Source organism: Parasteatoda tepidariorum, chromosome 7, assembly GCF_982258835.1.
Source record: "Parasteatoda tepidariorum strain Cologne lab strain chromosome 7, Ptep-v5.0, whole genome shotgun sequence".
Taxonomy (NCBI): domain Eukaryota; kingdom Metazoa; phylum Arthropoda; class Arachnida; order Araneae; family Theridiidae; genus Parasteatoda; species Parasteatoda tepidariorum.
In genome coordinates, this window is record NC_141761.1 from 108,294,566 (window position 1) to 108,315,133 (window position 20,568).

At 28.7% G+C, this 20,568-nt stretch overlaps 1 protein-coding gene across 3 annotated transcripts in view; it reads left to right on the forward strand.

Annotated features, from left to right (window-relative positions):
• Positions 1–19,189, forward strand: part of LOC107449704 (semaphorin-2A) — a 328,119-nt gene extending 308,930 nt beyond the window's left edge. For all 3 annotated transcript variants that reach the window (XM_021146653.4, XM_016065315.5, XM_043039779.2), the window contains 8 exons: positions 4,009–4,069; positions 7,413–7,753; positions 10,006–10,130; positions 10,302–10,453; positions 11,073–11,119; positions 13,007–13,288; positions 15,330–15,439; positions 17,346–19,189. In XM_021146653.4, coding sequence (XP_021002312.1) covers positions 4,009–4,069; positions 7,413–7,753; positions 10,006–10,130; positions 10,302–10,453; positions 11,073–11,119; positions 13,007–13,288; positions 15,330–15,439; positions 17,346–17,402 — 1,175 coding nt within the window. In that variant the 3' untranslated portion in view covers positions 17,403–19,189. The remainder of the gene's footprint in view (positions 1–4,008; positions 4,070–7,412; positions 7,754–10,005; positions 10,131–10,301; positions 10,454–11,072; positions 11,120–13,006; positions 13,289–15,329; positions 15,440–17,345) is intronic.
• The last annotated feature ends 1,379 nt before the right edge of the window (positions 19,190–20,568 follow it).

Genomic DNA, 20,568 nt, shown 5'->3' on the forward strand with positions numbered 1-20,568 from the left:
CGATATGCAAGGAATTAGACTTGCACAAGGCATGATTGAAGGTGGTCTGCAATTATGAAGAAAAAGAGTATGAAACAAATGAACAAAAAAGAAACTAAATTGTTAATAAAAGAAAGCAAACTTTTATACAATCATATATGTCCAAAAAGCCGAAAATTTAATTAGATTTAATAAAGTACTTGTTATATTTTCTCTTAGAGGATCTGTTTTATTCTTTTTAATTGTTTTTTCCTTCTATTAACATTAATATTTTATTGTAATTAGACTTTTATTTAGGTACCTATTTTCTAATATGTATACCTTTTATATTTGTACATAAATTATTTTTAATTGGAGCATAGTTAGGACTGGGTGATAAATCGATGTATCGCGAGCCATCGATTTAACGCATATATCGGTAGGCCGATATAGTGACTTTTGTGTTAGGCGATGCATCAGAAATCTGAGTTAAGCCACCTGTATAAGACTACGCGGTTTAACGATTTAATATGCAAGGATCCTTGACTACGCTAACGCTGTTACCGCACTGACGAAGACGAATTTGATTTCGTCTGGCTGCAGAGATGTAGTTAGACGATGTTAGTTCCGTGGTGTTGAATGACGAAGAGCGAATTGAATCAGAACACCAAGTTTTGTGCGAGGATCAGCATTGTATAGTTTCTTTATGTCCATTTTTGTCTTTGGGATTTTGCGTTTTTTGAAGATTATTTTCAATGGGACTTAAGTCATTTTGCGATCGTTGTGCATTTTATTTCGTCAGAAATAATTGTCGGGTTTCTTGTAAATTATTTTCAGTGAGACTTTTGCAGCGATCATTTCTTTCTGCATTATTTCATACCATTTTTTTTCTGTCTGGATTTAACGATTCTTGTCAATTATTTTTAGTAGACCTATTGTTACTTTGCGATTGCTGCACAATCGCGATTATCTTAAATTTTCTTTCTGAACTCAATTGATCAATTAAACGAAAATATGAATTTAAAAAAAGATTCTTCATTGATTTTTTTCAATTATTGTTTTTCATTTTAAGCGATACAATTTAATAGAGGTATTTTGTGTTTAACTTTGTCATGAAAAGTTAATTTTTTAAAATTTATTTAATGTTGGTAAGTGAAATAATTTGATTATTTTTGAACCAATAAATGTTCAGTCATTTTTAATTATAAAAAAATTAAAATAAAGCTTACCTTTATTTAATGTGCAGACAAACTGAAAAAAATTTTTTTTAAAAATTTGGCTATTAGTTAAAAAACAAATAATTTTTTTAAAATTAAATAAAGAGTTTAGTAATGTTTTGATGCTTTTTAATAATTTAACATTAGTACTTAAAAGTTTTTTTTTTTAATTTCTATTAAAATTCTTTAAATGCTTGTTTGTTTTATAATTTGTTAGATAGCCAGTATCATTTTTAAGCAAATAAATATTTAGTCGATTTTATTTTTAAAAAAGAAAATAATAATAAGTAAAAATATTTTAATATTTATTAAGTACTGAATCTGACCATTAGTTAATACTACTTTTTATTATTTAAATAATTAAATAAAAAGAGGTTCTAATGATGTTTCAAAAGCATGGTTTTTTTTTCAACAAATAATTTAAAAAAAATTTTTTTTTTCCTTAAGTGAACATTTTTTGGTTTGTTTTCTACTTTTGTTCTTTTTCCTCTTAATTTTTAATGCATGTAAAATATTTTGTTACAGTATTATTATTTTTAAACCAATAAATCTTAAATCATTTTTCATGGGTTTTTTTTCAACAAATAATTAAAAAAAAACAATTTTTTTTTTCCTTAAGTGAACATTTTTTGGTTTGTTTTCTACTTTTGTTCTTTTTCCTTTAAATTTTTAATGCATGTAAAATATTTTGTTACAGTATTATTATTTTTAAACCAATAAATCTTAAATCATTTTTAATTTAAGAAAAATGAAATAAAGCTTGGGTTTGCTTTTACTTTGACTTTATTATTTTAATTGAAAAAATTAAACAATGATATATTAATGTCAGTGTAGAATATATTTAGAATTAATATTTTCTTTTGTAATAGATTTATTCCTTTTTATTTATTTTTGATTGATTTAAAGATTTGCCATAGGTATTTTTTGAACATGTGCTAAATCGTGATACATTGTCCGTTAGACATTGCGATGTTTTAAATTTCAGACATCACCCAGTCCTAATCATAGTATTTGACAATTAAGCTATAATTTTAGTTATTTGGCTACTATTTTTGAAAATTTTTTGTCCCTGTTCAGGCAACTATTTTCATAGTTTTAGGCAACTATTTTCCTGCTTGAGGCTACTAAAAGCAACTGTTTTTGTTCCGTTTTTGCTGTAGCAACCCTGTGATTATTATTATAATTATTATTTTTTTGGAAAGTGATTAAAAATATTTTTTGAGTGCTTAAAAAGTACTTAAAAGGTGCTTATTTTTTGTTTAAAAGTCTGGCTATTTTTTTTTTGTTTAATTTTGTCACCCTGTTTAATTTTGGCTCCAGTACTTTTCAAATTTGACTCTTCTGAGGCCTACACCTATGAGCCAAGATTGGGACATTTAGATTTTGCTCTAAAGGATCTAGATTGGGCCAGGCAATTAAGTATATTTGTTATCTAGTGGCTGTAAAAGGTAAACTGAATCAGATAACTCTGCAGATTAATGGCTAACACATATTTTTTTATTTATATAATTCTATGTACCTTGCCTTATAGCTATTTCAGCAAAATATTAGCTAAATGGAGCAATTTGCTCTTATTTGGCCAAAATTCTCAAACATTGACCTTGTGAGATTCTGAGTTATATTGATATTTTTGATGGAACTAACCCGCATTTGTGTTACATGGAGAGGAAAACCTCCCACGATTAGCTAAAGGCAAGGGGACTATAACCCACGATTCTCAAACATTGACTTTGTGACATTCTGAGTTATATTGATATTTGTTTTTTTAATATATAACGGGTGTTGAACAGCCGCCCAATTTTCGGGTTTACGACTACTAATGTTCAACTCTGTAGCCTTGTAATTTTGAACCAAACCAGAAGACAAGGAAATTCCTGGATCAAGTATTGGGAGAAATTTGCCTTCATGGAGGGCTTTTTGATGGAACTAACCCGCATTTGTGTTACACAGAGAGGAAAACCTCCCACGGTTAGCCTAACGGCAAGGGGACTCTAACCCATGATCCGTCTACTACTGAGGATATTGTATGTCAGCACTGTGGTCGGTGCGAGCCGGGTGCGGAATTTGAATCGACCAACTATTGCTGGGATCGAACCCGGGTCACCTTATTAGGAGGCGAGCGCCATATCCCCGGAGCCTGTTTTAAATGTTACTCTATAATGTCCTATTAATTATAACAATCTGGAAATGTATTTTATAACTAGCATATCAGATTTGTGACCACCATTGTACAACTCTGTAGTCTTAGCTCAAAAGAAGAGGGACACTCAAACTTAGAGACAAATTTGCCTTTAGAGTTTTTTTTTTTTTTTTTTTTTTTTTTCTAAATGGAGGGACTAACTCAAATGTGTGTTATACAATGAAATTACAAAAAACCTTCCATGGTTAGCCTAGTGGCAAAAAGATTCTGTCCCATGATCAACCTACCATTGGGGATATTTTACATGATCAATGCAAGCTAGAAGAAGTTAATTTCAAGTTAACTTTCGTAATTATTTAGCTGCAAAAATATTTTGAGGGTAAGCTTAGAAAATAAAGTTTCTAATAAGTGTATCTATCATACTTCATATTATTTATAGATAGCATTATTTTCATAATAATTTGAATTTTCTTTGCCATTGATGAATATTGTTTATAGATAGCATTATTTTTATAATATTGAATTTTCTTTGAGTTTTGTTTTGCTTTTATATTCTTATTCTAGAAAATTTCACATTCTTCTTTTAACAGTATAAATAAATTTTATGAGAATTAATATTGTTTTTAAATAATTAATTATTTGCAATAAAATTAAATCAATACAATTTTAAGTCAAGTTTTTTTTTCCTTTCAGAACATGTTTATAAGCATCCAGATGATGAAAAGAAGTTTTATGCTGTGTTTTCAACTTCTACGTAAGTGTCAACCATCCTATTCCTTTTCAGTGTAATTATTTTGTTTTAACAAAGCTAAGAGGCCTATAACCAAATATTTATTTTAAAGCAAATTTTAACTTATATTATGTTTTGTAAGGACTACCCTTAATATGTATTATAATAATTCTTATTTAAAAAAAAAAAAAAAAAAAAAAAAAAAACTCAAAAGACTGAACACGTTAGAGATTACAAAGACTAAGTATTTAAGTGTGACAAAAAATACTTTCAAAATCTGACCAATTATTAGTCACGTTTGGAAGAACGATGAGGGTTTAAAATCATAAAAAAGCATTTTGTCTACTTAAACTGAAAAGCATTCTCTATTTGCTAGAAATGACCACTAGGCACCATTCTATTTTATCTATCAAATCAAATTTTATTATCTATCAAATTTTAGATGATTTTAACCCCTCCCCCTTCTCACTTGTTGACCACAATTGTGAATGGTCAAAGTTATAAAATCTTTTTTGCTCTTCCTCACTTAAATCATGCATAGATTTACTTCATTATTTAAAAGAATTCTAAAAATTTGCATTAAGGGTGGTCACAACAGAAAACCCTATTGATTATTATTTATGCCCAAGACCTGATGAAAACATTTTTATGCTATTAATATTTTTTCTTCTTTTATTGAAGAGTTTACATAAAATTTGATATTTAACTAATTCAGGTTCCTCATTTTTATAATTTAATTTTCCAAAATAAAATAATTCATCATTTAAAAAGATGGTAATAATTAGGGCTGCAAGTTTGTCGCGGGAAAAAAGACCCCAAATTCGCGGAAAAATGGCGGGAAATTTTGAAAATTACACAAATTCTAAACATAAAAAAATTTATTATATAAATTATGCAAAAGACAGAAATTGCGCAAATAATAAAAAAAGCTTAAAAATACGCAACAATAGTATTTCTTTGAATTTCAAGCAACATTAACATTTTTATTTAAATGAACAGAATTTTGGTACAAAGTATTGTACGTTGTCAGATTATTCTCATTTATCCTTCGTCCTTCATCACTTAATACATTTTTATACTTAGAAAATGATCTTTCTGCATCAACGCCACTTTTGCCAATTTTGGAGCATTCGGTCCTTAATTTCCAAAACTCGATCAATTTTCCTTCACCAACGCGCAATTCCTTGACCGTTGCTTTGAAAGAAGTAATTGCTGTGAAAACTCAAACATTCTACATTCAAACTACTAGTTACAAGACCCTATTAACTACTAGTCCCCCCCCCCTTCATCTAAGAAACTGATGCATATTTAAGAAATCACAAGAAGCCGCCTAGAAAAAATTAACTGGATATGTAGAAAGGCAGTAGAAATTTCATTGCCCAGTGCAATAGCATGTATAAAAAAATTTCTGTCAAAGATTTGATTTATAATATTTTCCTTCTTTTGTGATTCCAATTTCTTTTGTACTCTTACTGATTTCAGGAAGGTAATTACCCTCCCTAAGTGTAGAAAGACCACCTTAGTTGACAAGATTGTGATTATCTCTTATCTCTGAACTATTTTCATGTCATTTTGCTATTGATTCACTCCCCTAAATATCTAATCAATTTTACTTGTTCAATTTAAGATTCAGGAAAATAAAAAATTCTGTTTAATAAAAATAATAAATAAAATAAAAAATCAAATTTTAAGCAATTTTCGCGCAAGTCAAGACATATTGAGAAATTCGCGGATTTTAGGAAAAAAGATGGCAATTTCGCAGAAATCATTGTGGAAATTCGCGCCGCGACAAACCTGCAGCCCTAGTAATAATGCAAACTTTAAATAATAATGCATACTTAAAACAATGGAAATAATGCATACTATGAAGATGATAATAATGCATACTAGTGATACTTTTCCATTTTTAAAGATACCATCTGAAAATTTATATTAATAAGTTTAGTTACATCTAATAGTCAATCTAATAATACAATCATAAGTTAGTTTAAACTTTTTTTTTCTGAAAAAATAATACAAACAAATAAAATAATTTGTTTGAAAAAATCATCCTTGCGTGAAAATTTGGTTGATGTTTCCAGATTCTCTAAAAAGGAATCCTCTTTTTCTTGCCAATAACGAAGATGTAACAAGAATTTGGGACTTTCTGTAAAATTTTATAAACTTTAAAAAAAGTACATAAAAAATTTAATGCAATATATTTTATTTGTAGGTTATTTTTAAAAAAGCTTCTTAGTCTAATGAAGCAGTAAGTAGCATAAAAAATAGTATGGAATCATGTTTAAGGTTAAATATGTATTCAATAACTCTGGAGGGCTTTACATGAATATGTCAGTTTTAAAATAATTTGTGTCATAAAATGGTGATAATTTACAAATTTTATCTTTCTTTTAAAGTACACTCCTCCATTTTGTATTTCTCTGCCCAAAAATTAATTTTAGGGTAACACTGATAGCAGAAATATATATATATTTTTTTTTTAATAACACGAGCACAGAACTTTCGTTCTTCGCTTTAGAAGATTCCGAAAGGGTTGCTCATTTATTGTTACCCAGTGGGCACCTGTGAATCAAGGTCACGGAAGCAAGAAACCTTACCTACGCCACACTGCCACAGAAACCCGTTCATAGGGTAGGCCATATTCACACATCACATAACTGAGAACAGCACTCAGAGAAACATCCATGTCAAGAGCGGGATTCAAACCCACAGCTATTGGCTTTGCAGTCAGGCACGCCAACCACCTGGCCGGCTAGAACTATAAGTATAGAATTCTTCCTCCTTAAGGGGAAGAATTCCATACTTATAGTTGCATACTTATAGTACCATAGTTATAGTTCCATACTGCGGAAGAAAATTTTCTTCGCAAATTCTCTTTTTCCTTCATTACTAATATAAAATGTAGAAAAAATGAGTTCAGACAAACCTAGAGTAAGCCATGAAGTTTAAAGTGCTGAGAAGAAAATTTTAAAATATTCGAATCAAAATAAATTATGAAATGGTAACTTACACAACGGAGAAGTTCTTTTCTAATAATTTGTTTGCATTTTAATATTTTGAAGTATTTTTTTCAGCAGTTGAAACTTTATGACGTACTCTAGGTTTGCCTGTACTTACTCTTTCTTTCCTTTAAATTAGTAATGAAGAAGAAAGAGAACTTGTGAGGAAAATTTTCTACCCCGATATGGCGTCCTCTTAAGGTTCCCTAATTTAGTGATCAATGGTATGATTATAGTAAAGTGGTCAGTGGTGTACATTGTCTACCTGTACTACAAAATAACAGTTCGATGTTCTATTTATATTTATATTAAGAAAAAAAGAATTGTATTCCTTGCCAAATGTAATTGATGAATGCGTTTCTTTTTAGAAATGGTCTGATGGGATCTGCTATATGTAGCTACAGTTTAGATTCCATACAAGAAGTGTTTAATGGAAAATTCAAAGAACAAGCGACTTCATCCTCGGCCTGGCTGCCCGTTCTCACCAGCAAAGTGCCGGAACCCCGCCCTGGATTATGTGTGAATGACACCCAGACCCTACCGGACTCTGTCCTCAATTTTATACGAGGTCACCCCCTCATGGATTCTGCTGTCTCCCATGACAACGCAAAGCCGGTTTATTATAAGAGAGATGTCATTTTTACATCGCTGGTTGTCGACATGATTGAAGTGGAGGGTGTTCAATACACTGTTTATTATGCCGGTTCTAGTACGTGTTTAATTATTTGTGTGTCATTTACTTTTTTAGAAAATGTTAAATATGTTTTTTATTTATCTGAATTTTCCAGCAGACTACTGGATTTTGTCAGTTCCTCCTGATCTACTGGTTTGATAAAAATTCTCCTGGTTTTCATACATTTTGAAACAAGCCTTAATTATTGACAAACTTGTTTTTTTTTTTTTTTTTTTTTTCTAAAATGTTCAGTTTACTTTTATTCAGAATTCTCTTTTTAAATTAAGTAAAAAAATCTTTTAACTATTTTTGATGAATTAAATGCCTTTTAATATTCAAAATTATGCGTAAACATAATTCATAACATTTCAAGCATGTTTAATGTCAATCATAACTGGAAAATACTGCAGTTTTTCTATTTTGATTACCATAAAAATCCCTATGCGTAAAATATTTAATTTATTATACAACAATTATCATGAAAGTTATATTTCTTAAAAATCTACAGAATTTTTTCTTATCCCTGTTTGCATCTATGTACATATGGTTGACACCTCTTCTGAGAAGTATATTATAGGAACATCAGAAATGTATAGGCAGCAGCACTATTTATAATTTTTTTTAATTTATAAAACACTAAGAGATTCGGCCATCTGTGTGCTCCACTTTTCTTATTTATTTATCTGTCTTTTCTTATTTATATATTTCTTCTATCGTACTTACTTATATTTTGTTACTTTAAACATCAACTGAAGTATGCACATATAAAATAATGACCTTTAGAAATAAATGAAATTTCTACCACAATGAATGCATTGTCATAGTTTAAAGCAAAACATCATCATCACAGTTGGCCAGATAGCCCAGGCCAATGCCTTCGTCTGAAGATTTCTCCATAATGAATTCCAATTTATCTTTGATCTCCTATTCTTTCCTTTAATTGCAAGAAAATTGGACTCCACCCGATCAGCCCATCTCTCCCCGCTTTCTTGTTCCAGTTGGTCTAAAAAGCAATATCTTTTTATTGTATTGTCATCACTCATTCGAATCATATGGGCCATCAAATTCATTCTATTTATTTTTATTTATTTAATAATATCAAGTTGTTTATAAATATTGTACAGTTCAAAGTTAAATCTCCTTCTCCAGTTATTATTTTCATTTACAACACTAAGATTACTCCTCAAAATCTTTCTTTGAAATATTGCAATATCCAAGCTTTAGAAGCATATGTCACGACCAGCCGGACAAGAGTTTTGCAAATTAAAAGCAAAACAATGAGGGGGAAATTTGGTGTAACCAAGTCGCTGTAATTGTATTTTAGATGCAAGTTTAACAATTAATAATACTTGAATTAGTTGTTGAATGTTAAATTTATTTTTATTTCATCTTGTACATTTTTCTGCAACCCTTCGTCATTCCAAGTGACGTGACGTGTCTTTAAATGTTGAAACAATAATTGAGTAAGATTTCATGTTTTCAGCATTTTTACAAAAATCTGCAAAATCACTAAATTCATTTAAAAAATTTCATTACAAGCAAAAATTTGTAGATTTATCTTTAAAACTGATCACAGTAAAAACTATTTCATTTGGTGTTTTGTTGCATCATAGTTTTGTAAAAATATTTATATTTTGATAAAATACTAAGCATGCTTGATGTAATTTTAATCAAAATGGGTGTTTTGCTGTATATTCATAATAATTTTGATAACTATATTTTTGTTAAAAGAAATAAATATAAAAACTATTATTTGGTGCATGTTTGTAGTACTCTTATAAAAACATAATTTCTTTTAGGTAAATAATTGATGTAATTATGTTTTCATAAAATTTTCTGAACAATAATAAAAATTTAAAAAAATACAGTAATACTAATAAATAATTTACATAATTATGTTCTTCTAGGCATTTATTTTATTTTTACCAATTGGCTTCAATAAAACAAAGCTTATGTTGAATATTAAAAATCTTTTTTTAATAAAACAATATTTTATTTTTGTTAAAACTCAACCAATTGTCAATTAAAGTAATACAGATTGAATAATTTATATAATTATGTTTTTCTTAGCAATTATTTTATTTTTGTTAAAACTCAAGCAATTGTCCATTAAAGTAATACAGATTAAATAATTTATGTATTTATGATTACAGATTAAATAATTTATATCAATAAAACAAAACATACGTAGGTTATTAAGAAAAAAAATTTAATGAAACAGTATTTTATTTTTGTTAAAAGTCAACCAATTGTAAGTTAAAGTCAAAAATTTTTTTTTCTTCTTTTAGCTGAAGGTTACATCTATAAATTAGTGGAGTGGTATGACAGATTGGGAGAAGAGCATTCTAATTTAGTTGATATTTTTGAAGCTACTGTTCCTGAGACTGTTAGGGCCATTGAGATATCTAGCAAGGTAAGAGATTTCGGCAAGAAATGTATGTTATAGAAATTATGCTAAGTAAAAATATGTTTAAGTTTGTTAAAATTATTGCATATCTTAAAAAGGCCTTATTTTATGTATGTGAAGTTTTTTTGTCATGGGGGCCTTACTTGCTATTAAGATCAATGTTTCTTATCATTTCAGCACAAATCATTATATGTGTCTTCTGATTATGTTTTGCGACAATTTGATCTTGTTATGTGCAAGGGGAGATATGCAAACTGTTTGCGGTGTATCCAAGATCCTTATTGCGGTTGGGATAAAGAACGCGGGGAATGTAAACCTTATGTCAATGGGTAAGTTGGATTTTTTTCTTGCCTTTATCTTTAATTATTACAAAATATTTAATGGGCATCAAGCATTTTCTTTAAATAAAATGTGCATGTGTTGAAGCTTATTAAGGACATTAATGTGCTCATTACCTAGTTAATCTACATATTAACTAGGGTGATCTGTTAGCACCCTGACAGAATCGCAACGATACAGGCAACATTATTGCAGAACATTACAGAATTCTTGTAGAAAGATTTTTCTTTTGAAAAATAAAAAAATTAAGTTTTCTTTTCTACGGAAATTTACACATAAAATTTGAATCATGCATTTCGATAATCACTTTTTGCCTTGCTCAATTTCTGCCAATAGTATCGTAAATAGATGTAATGTTTCAATTGTATTTTCAGCACTTATTGATATTTATTTTCATGTGGTTTTTAAATATCCCGATATATTTCAAACAATATGGAAAATTTAAACACTAACGTTTATATAAAAATTATCATAATGGCCATAAACTTCACTAAATGGATCATGGTATATGACAATTAAGTCATTTAATAAAATTTTGGTCATACATTATTGAAAATTTTTTGTTCTGAAGTTTTGTAATACATTATTATATTTAATTTTTCTTCACAGGTTGTTGCAAGATGTAACCAATGCTACTCCTGGCACATGTGATAATTGTAAGTATAAGCAGAAATTGTTTATAACCAAATATCGTATATTTTTTTATACCAGGTTCACAAAGAATGACTAACGATTTATAGACTAAATTAAAGTTAAATGAGTGGAAATAAATAAATTACTGGGTTCCATTTAGAAAACTAATTAATTAAATTCTCATTAATTTTAAAAATTAATTAAAAATTTCAAGATGGTTTTTGTAACTGTGAAAACCTGTAAAACAATGTTTTTATATCAGACCTGCCAACATTGGAGAAATAAAATAACCCAGACTTTACTTGTGACATTTTTTTGGTTACAAGTAAAGTATTGATACATCATGCACAATCATGTGAGTCAAAAAGAGAAATTCAAAATATACTGCATTTAGCAAAGTAAAAAATGTGTGTGTAACTCTTAATCTAACAAAGTTTTTTTTTAAGCCATTATTTATAATTACTTAAACTATAAACGCTTAACATACTGCTTTACTGGTAATAGTACTATCTATCGAGGAATAAAAGAAGTATTTTTGCTATTAGCGGATATTTTATCGCCAAAACTTTTTTGTAAAACTTTTTTTTTTTTGTTGAAGAAATCAACACATACAGAGAAATTTGAGAATATACGGGTAAAAAGGAGATTGTCGTAAAATACAGGAGTCTTCGTTAAAAAACAGGAAATTTGGCAGATATGTTATATATATTTCTTAGTATCAACAATAAATAAGGAGACAATTTATGCAAATATTCCTATTAGAATAGTTTGGATAATAACAGAAAACATTGTTTTGTAGTTTTGCCAACCAATGACAATGTTGAAAAAACTGGTAACTAAAATTTGGCAGGAATAAATTATCTGGTTTCCTATTCACAAGCATGAGATTCTTCTATTTTCTAAACTCCAAAAGAATTCTGAATTTTTCTACATTAATTTCTTTTTTTACTTTGTTATTCTATCATCTTTAAAATGATTTAAACTTGAAGCTTAATAGTTTGTTGAATTGTCAATGTACACATATAGTAATAAAAAGAAATTGAATCAATAAGTAAATAATTTAAATGTTTTCTTTTTGGGTGTAAAATAGTTTCACATATTTTATTAATTATTTTCATGATTTGAGTTGATAGGAAATTTTAATTACACTCTCATGCCAACTAAAACTACCATCATCTTCTATTTTTCATAAATTAATTTTTCAAATGGTTTTTCATTTCTTAGAAGCCTGGTATAAATCTGATCATGATGCTTAGCTTTTTTAAAAAGCGCTTAAAGGTGCTTATTTTCAATTTTCGTGTCTTAAAAGCCCCTAAAGGTGCTTTTTTATTTTTTGGGTGTTTTAAAAAGTGCTTAATTTTCCATTTTCCAAAATGAGGTTTTTTTCTTTACCTTGTTGATTTTCGCCACTTATGAAGCAAAATCGTGCTTTTCATGTTGTTCTGTTCAACGTTTTTACAATTCATTCAGCCACAATTTATTTTGGCGTACGGTCAGTCCATAGCTTATGAAAGCGCCAATCATTTTACATGTTTGATGAAATACTTGCAAGTCCCTACGGGCGTCTACTGAGCTGGATTCGGGGAGATTATTGCACTCTCATGTGCAACTCTGCTACATTTTGAAAGATATTCTCTAATTCAGACTTCATTTTCCGCCACCTGATATCGAATCGAAAAATCTCTTGCTCACTTTATAATCTCTAATATAATCAAGAAAATAGTTTTTTGTCAAAAACTAGTTCTTTTATCAGGATCATGTAAAATCTTTGAAAATTATTTTACATTTTGTTAGTGTATGTAGTGCTTAAAAAGTACTTAAAAGGGGCTTATTTTTTGTTAAAAGATTTGGCTACGCACCCTGAATGGTAATTAATTTAAATTCATTGATGTTAAATTTTGTTTCTGCAGGCGTGAAGAACAAACCAATGCACGTGTTTTGGGGACAAAGTGTTCACCTCTCATGTGCTATCCACATGCCAGATATAGAAAGCATGGGTTTGGGTCCCCTTCGCTGGTACCACTACAGCAGAGAAAAGGGCAAATATGCCGTTGTGCACAGGCGTGAAAAGTATATCCACACTGCCGACCACGGTATAGTCATCTTGTCTGTTTCCGAAAGGGATGCTGGTCGCTATGACTGCAAGCTGGGTACGAGCACTCTCTGCAGCTTCAACATTACTGTTGATACAAGTAAGTGCATTTTCCTTCTCTTTTATTAATCATTCTTTCCAAAGAAAAAGACAGAAAATATTTCAAAAAATAGTCAATATTGTGAATGCTACGCAAGTATTAATAGCAAAATTTCAAAAATAATGAGCATCAGAAGTAGGATTGATAATGAAATTCTTAATTTGAATGTGAATTTTTGGCAGAATTAAATATTTATGTTTATTAAATGATACAACTGAACAGTGGCCTTAGAGAGGTTTGCATTGGCACCAGCCATCAAGCCAAAAAGTGCATCCATTTGACCACTAAAAATTTTAAATTTTCGACTATTATTTTGATATTGAAATCCATTCGAAATATGAAATTGATTTAAACAAATTTTAAGATAAAAATTTTAGGATTGAACTTTAAACTAATAAGTAGAAATGGAAAAGTGCTCAAAGCAGCTAAAACCAAACTTGTCTTATGTAAGCAATTTAAATAAAAAGTTAGAAACCAAAAATAACAAAACAAAATTGTAAAGATATGTGTATGTTACATATCTTTAAAATTTCGTTATTTTTGGTTTCTAACTTTTTATTTAAATTGTTTTTGTTGTGCCGCCAAATTTTAGAAATGATTTAGTAAAAATTATAAGCCTTTTTTTATTACAAGTTAAGTTTAAATTAAGGAAAAGTATACTATTATATACTATTTATAATTTTTCCACGCTTTAACGGCGGGAACATCTTGGTTATCGGTAGTCCTGTCTCTGACAATGTTAAAATAAGTAGAAAATTTAATGACTATTAAAATTGTTAATTATCAAAAGAAAGCAGCTGAATATTAACTTACAAAAAGAAATAAAAGCTAACAATTAAAATAAACTATGCAATTAATAGTTATAAGAACAAATTAACAAAGGATAACTAACAAATAAATAAAAAATAATAATTAGCAAAAAAACAACTTAACAAGGAATCACATAACAAAAAAGTAACAATTAATAACTATGAAAAATAATCTAACAATTATCAAACTATCAAAAAAATAACAGTTAATAACTAATAAAAATAAAACAAAGGAGTGATGCGACGGAAAGAAGGCGAAAATAAGAACTGCACAAGTGGAAAGAGCTAATTAATCCCTTAATAAACATACTGTTGTTTTTATAGTACTATTTTATTTTACATTCAAAATTATTATCATAAACTATTTTACACACTGTGTTGTAGGTAAGTAAACAACTTTTAAACTTATCTTTTTCCTTGTGTGCTGTCAAATTTCAAAATCGTTAAAAGTGTGATGCGACCAAAAAAAAAAGGTTGAGAATCACTGCTCTAAACAATTAAAAAGCTGGTTTCGTAACCAAAAATGTTTCTGTAGAAATATCTATAAGCTAGAATAAACAGTTGCACAGTTGAAGTTAATTTACGTAATAGCTCAAAAAATTTTGCTTTAATTCAAATAAATGAGATGATTCATAATATATTCATTGACTAGAATACTATATTAAAAGAGTAATTAAGGAGAAATTTATCAATAAACAGACAAAACGTTAAAATGCAAATTCAGAATGTTTTTTTTTTCCCACTCAATCTTTGTTTCACTCTGCTCAGCAATCTTTGTCAAATCAAAAGATTCTATCTCTTCTTAATGAGTATGGAAGGCTGCAATCGTTTTTAGGTCATTTTCAATCTATAAATCAACAAGACTGCTGGTTAACAAGATAAATACGTTTGAATAGGAGTGTTGAGTTTGTGGTTTCATTTTTGTGTAGAATATAACAAAAAACATTTACATTTAAAATTGTTGTAATGCATGTCTCCATGTGTAGTAAGAGAGGATATGAAAGAGAAATCTATATTATGTAAAATGCGGATACGTGAAGTCTAGCCCCACCAGGGTCTGCCTAGGCATTGAAGAAGAAAATATTGATTTTCAGAAAGAATCTGTAATGTTTAGATTGTTTTAAATACTTCATTTATGGTGGAGAGTTACTTAAAATGTATATTGAGAGAAGTATTTTTAGAAACCCTTTAGAAATGTTATTGGTAATCTATATTGAACTTTTATTCTATAGAAACATGCAGTGCTCCTTCAGAAGCAGAATATAGAAAAATTTACTCAGATTGGTGCCATGAATTTGAAAAATATAAAATGGCCATGAAAACATGGCAAACCAAGCAAACAGTGAGTATTGTTTGAAACTTACATGATTTAATTTCGATAAAATGTTAAAATAGTTCATTACCCCCAATATGTATACTCCCAATTTTTCTAGACAGTAAGATTCTTACCAGGTCATACTTAAGCACCCAAAATCATCTTAATTCATGATTTCATTCAAGTTGTAGAACAATGTGTTTCATAATTTTTAAATTTCTATATTATTTAAGTTATTGTTGCGAGTTAATTAGTTCATAATTTAATTATAGCTCTAAGTATATTTTTCAATAATTAACATTTATAATTTGTTTCACATTCTCTTTCAAAATTTTTGTACGTTTCTCGGTATTAAAAAAAAAACGAAAATGATTTTAATAAGTTTTGTTTCACTCAAGACTGCTGAAACTAAAAAGTTTAGCCTTGATTCTTGCCTATCACAGGCTAAGTATCTTATGAAATTACTTTCTTTCTAGATATTCTTGATAATTTTAGTGCTGGGAAAGTTCATGCAAACTTGAGCGGTTGACAATCGTAACGCAATGATTTAAAGTTTAGTCTATCACTTATCTGATTTTAAGTTTACTGCTTTTTAGGTTTAAACTGTGGTAGTGAACAGTGAGACGAAAAGGGGGGGAACAAACAACCTTGACTGAATAACTTTTGTAGTAATTATCAGATCTTCACATTCTAGGACTGTAAAATATACATATTTTGATAATATGCATAGGTTATAATTGATTGTTTTTTATTGTTATCTTAATTATTGAACATTCATTTAATTATTATTGCAAATTTCTGCTAAAGATAAATGTTTGATTTTATATTTCAACTAATATTGTTCTTGAAAATTTTGTTTGCAAATTTATGGTAAGTGAACTCAAAAGAGTTCAGATGGGGAGTGTTACAAATTTTTGCTTGACCAGAAGAGGGCGTTGTAATCACTCACAATAATTCTGTAATCACTTATGTAGCAGGCAATGGTTTGAACTGGATGGCTCATTGGAGAGCCCCATTTCGTATCATATTTTTTATTCTTAAATTTGTTGTTATTAAATATGGGTTTTTTAATTAATGCACCCATTCACCACTGAATCATTCTGCAACAAGGACTCAATCTTAATGGCTCAAGGGAGTGACCTCAAATATGCTAATTAATTAGTTCGTGCAAAAGTGTACTTTTTATCAATTAACATACCTTTTTTTCAATGGTTTCAGATTTCTGACCCTCGAAATATAAAGGTAACCACAATCTGGGAAATGTAGTCTCCATAATGTTAATTTTACTTTTTGCTTATTTTACAGTATCTGCAGAATTGAAGCAAATTTAAAGTTTTCTGCCCACAATTATAAAGTTTGTTTATCCAAAAATAAATTTTAGTAAATGTTTATAATAATAGTCGAAACATTTTTTAATTGTAAGGTAGATAATATTTAACATCATTTTAAAGTATGTAATTTTACATGGTACAATACAAAATTTGAGCAAAATCAGTTGATTAGCTCCAGAGAAATTGAATTTTAAAAAAGTCGTATTTTTAAAATCAAGCTCTTTAAAATAATTTTCAGTACAAATACTTAAGAATGCAAAAAATATGCATTTTAAGTATTTATGATTTACAGGAAAAAATTTAAATTAACAAGAGCATTAGAATTAAAAACCGATAAAGTTATCAAATTTGGTTTGCTTTACTCCACCATCTTGCTATGATGCTACCCAAAAAATAACAAACTGTGTTATTTTACACAAATATAGCCCAAATAAGGATAACATTCAAAACATGGCTAACCTTACATTTTATTTGTGATGTCATATTAATTTTAGTAAAACTACGCGTAAATTTAAACCTTGTCATTGTTTACATTCAGCCAACCATACATATGATTATAGTTCATTTCATTAGAAAATCTAAGTTTGCTTTTTCATTTTCAGAAATGCCAATCCGTGCATCCAAATGATGTTACATATCAAGGAGGCACACTAGTGTGATGTGTTTAATGTCGCAGCTATTGTTCCATGCCAAGCCACTGTGTTCAAGTTGCGTCCATTCTCCTTGGCACTCTGGCAGTGTTGAGCGTCGACGTCAGCCAATCGGGGACTGGCTTCCGACGGGTGACTCATTGTCTCTGATGTGTTTTTATCATCTTCGTCTTGTGAGACATAGACTAATTAGTACCTGGATTCGTCATCCGGCCTCTGACTTTATAACTGTGTGTGAGTGTGGACTATGTTTTACATGTGTGTGTGTACTTTCCCCCCTCCCTGCCATTAAATTTGACTAAACTATTAGTGCTGACTCTAGGCCTGGATTTCATGTCAAATGCAACAAAAAAAATGCCTGCAACAAAAACAATGCTTACAGTGTTTACGAGACACTAGGTACGCCAATAACTATGACTGGCAATAAACGATGATAACATCTTGTTTAGCTAAGTTAAAGCGGTGTGATAGATCGTCATTTGAATTAAAGTACTATTGAAATAAGACAGATTCAATCTGAATACTACTGAAATATTGTGAGATTCGATCGAAATACTACTGAAATTTTATCTGATTTGATCAAAATACTAATGAAATATTTAAAGAGAAAAAAAATTCTTCGTGAATTTGCCTTGAAGCAGCACTAAAAATGTGTATTTTTGTTTTTCGGAATAGAACTTAGAATAAAGTTATGGCAGGCAGGCATGCAGAGCTTATAATAATTATTGGAATTAATTAACCAACTTTTCAAAGTCGACTATAATAATGTATGGCCTTGCTTGACGACTCACAGACAGGCATATAATGGTTTACCATGTACATAAACCCTTGGTGTAAAAAAAATTCAAGTTAAAAGAAAAAATTGCCATCGACAAACCCACCCGATTAATATTTTTCTAAGAAAATAAAACATAAAAAACTTGTTTAGTGAAAGATGTGATCTTTTAACCGTATCGGAGAAGAACGCTGTTGCAAGCCAAACCTTCTATGGAAAAAAAAAACTTTTTTTGAAAATAATTCTATTGTTATTGGCTCACTGAACTAATGGTTAGAAGAAAATATGTGTTATGTGAGGGGTTTTTAATGTATTATGTGTCTGACAAGTTTACATTGACAACATTGTTTTAAACAAAAAACACATTGGGATTATCCCGTAGACCTTTTTTTGGACTTTAGGATTATCCTGTTGCTGATATCATGGCCAAAAAGTAGCTTCCGCACCAATAACCGCAAATTTGATCATATTTATTATGTAATCTTCGTCTACACGAGTTAATTTTTTGTAGTCTATTTAAGCAGGACAAGGATCATGAATCGTTTGTTTGCGCTTTAAAAGCTATCGAGGATTTTTGGCCGCCAAAATGATTTATAATAATAAATATGGTTAGATTCACGAATAATTCCATGTGTAATTATTAAAAAAGAATTTATTACACTTTTTTTTTTTTTACATATTTTTACTCTTACATTTTTTTATTATTAGATAAATTTAATGTGTTTAAAATGTTTATTTTTGAAATTGCTTTTCGTTATGATGGCGCCAAAGGATTTGCTCATTTTCGCGAACGTTGACAGGTCGACCAGATAATCCCAAAGTTCACATTGATGAGATAATCCCAAAGTGTGTTATGTTAGGTTTTTTTTTTTTTTTTTTTAATGTTTCATGTGTCTGACAAGTTTGTAGACTTTTAAGATTTTTTATTTGTGTATCATTTTTTTTTGTTTGTTTCTACTTAATATAACATGCCAATCCATTTTCACCTTTTTGTATTTAATAAACTCCATTCTAGTGTGTATGCTATAGATATCATAAATCCCTTTTTTTTCTTCCTCGTGTAACTGTCATGTGACTTCATTCCATGAGCAATAAGAATTTTTTTTTATACATCAACTTGTTTTCATGTTACCTAATTACATAGTTAGTATAGGTTCTTAAAATCATCTACAAGTGCTCAATTTTTATTTTCAAAATGCCCAATTACAGCATTAGTATGGATTTTTTTTAAAAATTTGTCCTTTAAATTTTAAAATAGTTCCATAGTGGTTTTATTTCTAGCATTTTACTGAAAAATTATGTCTTATCTGCTATTGTAAAAATGTAGATAATATGAAGGTTAAGTTTAAATAGTTTTATTCCTTTCGTTTTATTATAAAATCCTAAATTAATACCCAGGTTTTCAGTAAATTTTTTAGAATTTAATTAAAGTTTATGACAAACAAAAACAAATCAGAAAATAACAAAACCTTGATTTAAATGTATCTTTCATATGATCAATATATAATTAGTACCTAAGAATTTATTGGTAACTATTGAAAAATTCCCTTAACAGTTATGAGCATTTTTTAAATCTTAAAATATAATGATGGTTGTAAAAAAAAATATCTATCTAGCTAAAAAGTCATTGTAATAATTTCCTTTTTTTAGATTTTTAATGCCCTTTTTAACATATAATCATTTAAATATGCCGAAAAGAATGTTTGATACATTAATACTGTGTTTAAATAAGAATTAAATATTGGAAACTCTAAAATATTTTTGCTGAAAAAAAAATTCAAAACGTGTTTGCTTTAAATCATGCCTATAGTGGAAGCAATTACGAAAGGAAAAAATTAAATAAAACTTCTTGTGGCAGCTTTATTAGTTATAGTAAATCGCAAAATTTCTTTACTTAGCTAGTATTTATTGCAACTGGTATTATGTTCTAGTTTATGGCAGCTGAAAAGAAGCATAATTTAAATATTTGTTACATATTTATCATACAGTAGCTACTCATTGTATTGTGTCTCATTATTATACAGTAACTCATATTGTGCACTTATTTTTATATCATACAATAACTCCTTATGTGCATTTATATTTATTGTTTCTATATTCATAAGAATGCAAAGAAAAAAAGAATTGAAATTGACATTTTTTATGAGTTTATTTTAAGGTTTAAAATCTTCTTTCACGCTTTAGGACATTGTGAATCTAAAAATATTATTATTTATTTCTTTTTCTTCTAAAGATTGCCAATGAAAAAAGTAATACTAAAAACAGGTTTTTTAATCCGTAAAGATTAATTTTTGATATTTTTCTAAATATAGAATGTGAAAAAAGAATCAATAAAAGATGAGGCATTGCTTTATCACTATTCTTAACAAATTTCTCAAAACAAACCTCGTTCTTTGATGT